Consider the following 6,000-nt stretch of genomic DNA (forward strand, 5'->3'; position numbering starts at 1 on the left):
GTGGGGCTGGCCGGGGGTGAGAGGGGCCTGGTATACGGGGTGGGGGCCCAGGGTGAATATCTTCTCCCTTCCTGTGTGTGTGGGGGGTGGTGCTGGGGACGCAGACACTAGGGTGGGGTCAAGCCTTTTATGACCTCACCAGAGTGAGAGTGAAGCCTTCGTGTGAATGCCTGAGGGGGTGCTCCACTGCCGGCTCCTCCCTGCAGCTTTCCAGAGAACGGATGTGCTGTCGGAGCCCAGAGAGGGGAAGTGACTAGCTCAAGGTCACACAGCTCTCATTTGTGATCTCCTTCTCTCTCTTCCTCCTTCCATCCTCTCCCTCTTTTGTTTTTCATATTTACTTGCCAAACTAAGAAGGTGTCTAGGGAGAGAGAAGCTCAGCGCAGACACACCCTGAGATGTTTCGTAGAGAAATGCCATCAGTTTTCAATTTGCCACTTGCCCTCCCTTTAATCAGCTCCTCATATCTGCTCGTGCTCAGTCGTGTCCAACTCTTTGGAACCCTGTGGACTATCGTCCGCCAGGCTCCTCTGTCCATGGAACTCTCCAGGCCAGAATACTGGAGCAGGTTGCCATTTCCTACTCCAGGGGATCTTCCTGACCCAGGGATCAAACCTGAGTCTCTTATGTCTCCTGCATTGGCAGACGGATTGTTTTCCACGAGTGCCACCCGAGAGGTGCTCCACTCCCCCTCCGCCCACCAAAAAAATATTTATTTATTTGGCTGCACTGGAGTGAGGACAGAGGGAGGTGCATGGGCAGGAAGGTCCAGCTCTCCACCTCCTTCCACAGGCCAGTGGGCTCTGTGCCAGTGCTGCGGAGATGAGCATCTCCCTGGGCTGGTTAGTGGGGCTCACTGGGCTCCGGCAGCGGACTTGGGTACAGCCCAGGGGTACAAGGTTCCTTGAGAGTGCATGGGCGGGAGTCCTAGTTGCGGCATGTGGGATCTAGTTCCCCGACCAGGGATCGAATCCAGGGCTGCTGCACTGGGAGTGTGGAGTCTTAGCCATTGGACCAAATCCCAGTGGAGTCTTAGCCACTGGAACAAATCCCAAAGTCAGATCTCAGGCTTTGGACATACGAGGCATGTCTTTTTTTCTTAAAAAAATTTTTTTGATCATACTTTCCTAATTTGGTTTCATTTTATCTGGTATGGGAAAGAGTCTGCCTTTTTGGAATTCATTTTTCTGGTGATGAGGCATGGTGGTGGCTTCAGAAAGCTTGAGTTTCCTCATCAGCAGGATGTGGGTAATGCCCATCTCGCTGGGCCCTTGTGGGGAGCAGAGCTGATCCTATGAAGGGAGGGTCTGGAGATCCCCCAGCAGGGAGAGCTGGAGACTCTGGCTCATGCACTTCGCTATGTCCCCACTCACAGGGCACCCTAGTGCTCCCAGGGCCTCCCTGCTCACCATCAGCCCCAGGTGCTCCCTGCTTACCACGTACCTGCTGCCCAGGGAGGAGGGGAGAGCTGGGTTCCGCCCCATGAGAGCAGATGGCCTGACTGTCTCTTGCTTTCAGGACAAGGTGGATGAGGAGGGCCTGAAGAAGCTGATGGGTGATCTGGATGAGAACAGTGACCAGCAGGTGGACTTCCAGGAGTACGCCGTCTTCCTGGCCCTCATCACCATCATGTGCAATGATTTCTTCCAGGGCTCCCCAGCGCGCTCCTGATGCAGAGCTTGTGGCTCCCTGCTGTGGGTCTCTTCGGCCGGGGAGGACTCTCTATCTTTTTTAGTTTTACTCAATAAACTGTTTTTGCCGGTTGACAGTATTTTCATTGCTCAGTGCTGCCCTGTCACCTGGCTGGCCCAGGTGCTGTGCTGAAAGTTAAAGACCCAAAGCTGCTTTTCCTTGTGAGCTGTCTTAATCCCTTTCAGTGCAAGATGATACAATTCCTTTAAAAATGTTGTGGGTTTCCTGTGTATCGACTTACAAGGTCAGTTAGCCCAAAGCCACATTTATAAATCTCTTTGAGACTGGCCCTTTCCACCTTAGAGTCAGGGTGCTGGGAGAAAATGTCCTTATGATTCTTAAAGACCCTCTTGTCTGAAAGGGTCAAGAAGACACACTGTTAAAATTATTAGAAGACATATGATGTATCTGAGATCTGAGACTTGCCCTTAAATCTTTTTGAAGTCCACATGAAATTTCTCCTCTTTGACTTTATCTTACTCTGAGGCCCGTTTCCTTGGCAGGGCCAAGGATTTGATCTTGGCCCCAAGGCCATTTATTACTTTGAGAGCCATTTGTTGTCTGGGAAGACTGTCTGGGGTGCCCCTGGTGGCTCAGAATGTAAAGAATCTGGCTGTAGTGTGGGAGACCCAGGTTCAATCCCTGGGTCAGGAAGACCCCTGGAAGAAAGGAATGGACACCCACTGCAGTATTCTTGCCTGTAGAATCCTATGGACAGGGGAGCTGGTGGGCTACAGTCCATGCGGTCGCAAAGAGTCGGACACAGCTGAGCAACTAACATGATCTTGTACTACAACTGCCCTGGGCCCTCTATATTTTCTCTAAATTCTACTCAAATTGAAGAGCTCCTTTTTTTTTTGGCTGAACCATGAAGCATGCAGGATCTTAGTTTTTCCACCAGGGATCCAACCCATGCCCCCTGCAGTGGAAGCAAGGAGTCAAAAAGAGTTTTAATGATAAGGAAAGGGGGGATGGAGAGTAGGCAAGTCATAGACAATATTTTTGTGAATTACTTCCTTACTTTTCTCACTTCCCTGGGAAGCTCTGATGCTTGGGAACTGCTTACAGAGTAGCTCAGACAAAAAGCTCCCCCAAAATAAGGAGTGAGAAGGTTCTGGGACATCCTGCTTATTCTCACTGTTCTGCTTTAACTACACATCTGGGGCTGGTGCTGGGCAAGGTTGGGGAGGCTGAGCAATGAAAAAAGGGGAGCCCATTTCCTAATACCCTGTAGGAAAAGGAACCAGTGGTATTCACCTGTATTAGGTCAGGGATGTAAATGTATGATAATGGTAATTAACATTTCCACAGCAGTTCCCAAAGCTGCTTTCATGCACACTGTTTCTTCAGCCCCATGGTAACCACCAGAGAACTATCATTAGGCCTCTTTTACAGATAAGGAAATCGAGAGGAGGAGGCGTCTGCCATTCAAGGCGCTCTCGTTTTGGCCAGGCTCTCTGATAGGGCTATGCGGGCAGCACCCCACTGACTCTTCACAGCAGTTGTGTGAGGGCTGTATTACTAGTTTCCACATTTCAAAGAGGAGGACACAGGGGCTGGGAGAGGTTAAATATGGGCTTCCCCGCTGGCCCAGTGGTAAAGGATCTGCCTGCAATTCAGGAGACATGGGTTTGATCCCGGTGTCACGAAGATTCCCTGGAGTAGGGAATGGCTACCCACCCCAGTATTCTTGCCTGGGAAATCTCATGGACAGAAGAGCTACAGTCCTTGGGATTGCAAAAGAGTCAGACATGACTTAGCGACTGGACAGCAACAACAGAACGTATACAGGGAGTGGTTCTGGAATTTGCCCCAGGTCTGCGAGAAAGGGTCTCCTGCTTATGGGACATGCAGGCAACAGCCTGGGCCTTCCTCTCCTTCCTCTTGGGCTTTGTGTGAGACGAAGGGGACCTGGATGGGCAGAGTCCAGATGCTCTTGGTCTCTCGATCCTGAAGACATGGGGAAGTGGGTCCACTTGTTGGTGATTGCATGACTGTAGTGTGAATGTTTTCAGTGTATCCTGGTTTCTGCTGGTGCTCTGTCCCAGATTCTGGGGCTGTTTGGGCTGGTGGAGACTGGCCATGGTTGGCTGCCTCTGGAGCTGTCCCCCGACTGGTTAGGCCCTGAATGGGACAAATTTCTTTCTGTGTATTTGACAAACTAACAAACACACGAGTTTCCTAGCTGGTCTCAGTAATCTTCCCTCATCCCACTGCTCCCTGCAAACCTCTGTGCCAAGGCAGAGAGCAGGAGGGTCTGGAAAACCGTGCTTGCTGTTCAGGGGCCTGCTGGCCAGATTCTCTCTCACTTTCTCCTGGAATTAGGGCAGGGAGCAGAAGCTCAGGGAAACATATCTCCCCTTCCACTGTGTCTCACTGCGACTCTGCTCTTTGCTCTTCAAGGTCTGTCCTGCAAGAAAAGAGGGACAGAACGCAAAGGTCGATTCTGAGACAGAGTTCAATTCAGTTCAGTCGCTCAGTCACGTCTGACTCTGCAACTCAATGGACTGTAGCACTCCAGGCTTCCCTGTCCATCACCAATCCCCAGAGCTTGCTCAAACTCATGTCCATCGAGTCGGTGATACCATCCAACCATCTCACCTTCTGTTGTTCCCTTCTCCTGCCTTCAATAGGAGTGACCCAAATAAGGCTCCCCATGCTCCTTTAGGTCACTTGAACTCTTCACCAACTCAGGGCTCCCATCCAGGAAATGGGCACAGTCAGGCATTGACTAGGCACTCAAAAGAGGTAGTAGGTCTAAACTCTACAGATTCTCGATCCCAGTTCAGATTCTCTCCCCACCCCCTTTCCCTAATTCTGTAGCTGGCTCTGTACCCTGGCTCCAGCCTTGGTAAATCAGATATCCCTTTCCACACTCTCTCTGCACTGGGCTCAGATGATGAGAGAGAGGAGACGGGTCAGTTTGAGGAGGTTCATTGAACCCCACCAGGCTATGAGACTGGGGGGGTGGTCACCCTGTCCCTTGGGCCCAGGTCCTTGTGGCACAAGCACAAGAATGTTCGGATGCTCCAGGACATTTCATCTTATTTCTCCCTGAGATGCGGAACCAGACACTGATCTTCAGGGGGCAAGGGGGTTTCCCAGAGGCCTTTGTAAGGTGAAGGTGGTGATAGTGGGGGACCGAGGCAAGGAGGGAGGAGAGATGGAGAGGAGGGGCAGTCCTGCCGGGTCAGAGAGCATCTGCGTCTCTTCCTGCCACCTCCATCGAGTGGGGGATTTTGCGTGCGGTTGCTGAGTTAGACGCAGGGCCCTCCGCTCTCAGACACTCCACAGGACCGTCAAATGATATGAAGAACTTTCACACTGAAGTCTCAGGGCAGGAATCTTCCAGATCAAAAAAAAAAAAAAAAAATCAAGACCCAAACAAGGTAAAGGACAGGCTCAAGGTGGAGGGAGGCGGGTGGAGGAGCTCAGAGTGAGGGCTCAGTGAAGCGGTCTTCTCTTGACGGTGCTCCAGCCCCAAAGCACCTCCTCCCAGACCTTCCTGTCCACCCGCCCTCCCCTCAGCTGTCACCTCCTAGGGCGAGCTCCTGCCTGCCTCCTTCTGGGCAAACAAAGGGGCGGAGCCCCGGGGAGGTGCAGCCAGGCTGAGAAACAGGAAGGGCTGGGGGATGAGGGCTCAGACTGGGAGCAGGTTACCCGGCTCTTCCTTGACCGCTCACATGAAGTACCCCAGGCCCCGCCACTGTAGCCCTGCTTTCTTGCTCTTCCTTGCATTTACGTTACCCATCTATCATACACATGTTTGTTACTGTCTGTTGCCTGCGTTGGAGGGTCCTTTCCACAGAACTTGGATTTTGTCTGTTTTGTTTATGGCTATACCTCCAATGCCTAGGAGAGGTGCTTCTATATATTCACATGAGGACTTCTTGGTGGTGCAGTGGATAGGAATCCACCTGCCAATGCAGGGGACACAGGTTTGATCCCTGGGCTGGGAAGATTCCACATGCTATGGCGCAACCCAGCCTGCGTGTGCCTAGAGCTCATACTCTGCAACAAGAAAAGCCACCGCAATGAGAAGCCTCACACTGCAATGAAGAGCAGCCTTTGATCCTCACAGCTAGAGAAAGCCCACTGTGCAGCAACGAAGACCCAGCGCAGCCAAAAATAAGTATACTTTAAAAAAATAAAATAATTATTGACATGAGTGACGAATGGCTCTTACCCCATCACTAATTAGTTGTGTGACTTGGGCAAGTTACCTACCTCTCAGTTAACATTTACATCTTTACCAGGTGCCAGCGTGCCAGCGCTATTTGTCTATGAGCTGTGTACCTGTTAACTCAT

General features: G+C 51.5%; 1 protein-coding gene across 3 annotated transcripts in view; it reads left to right on the forward strand.

Annotated features, from left to right (window-relative positions):
* S100A2 (S100 calcium binding protein A2) overlaps nt 1-1,763 on the forward strand; it is a 29,303-nt gene extending 27,540 nt beyond the window's left edge. For all 3 annotated transcript variants that reach the window (XM_043877360.1, XM_043877361.1, XM_043877364.1), the window contains one exon: nt 1,519-1,763. In XM_043877360.1, coding sequence (XP_043733295.1) covers nt 1,519-1,671 — 153 coding nt within the window. In that variant the 3' untranslated portion in view covers nt 1,672-1,763. The remainder of the gene's footprint in view (nt 1-1,518) is intronic.
* Nucleotides 1,764-6,000: the final 4,237 nt, after the last annotated feature.

Source organism: Cervus elaphus, chromosome 20 (assembly GCF_910594005.1).
Source record: "Cervus elaphus chromosome 20, mCerEla1.1, whole genome shotgun sequence".
In the NCBI taxonomy this organism is placed as follows: domain Eukaryota; kingdom Metazoa; phylum Chordata; class Mammalia; order Artiodactyla; family Cervidae; genus Cervus; species Cervus elaphus.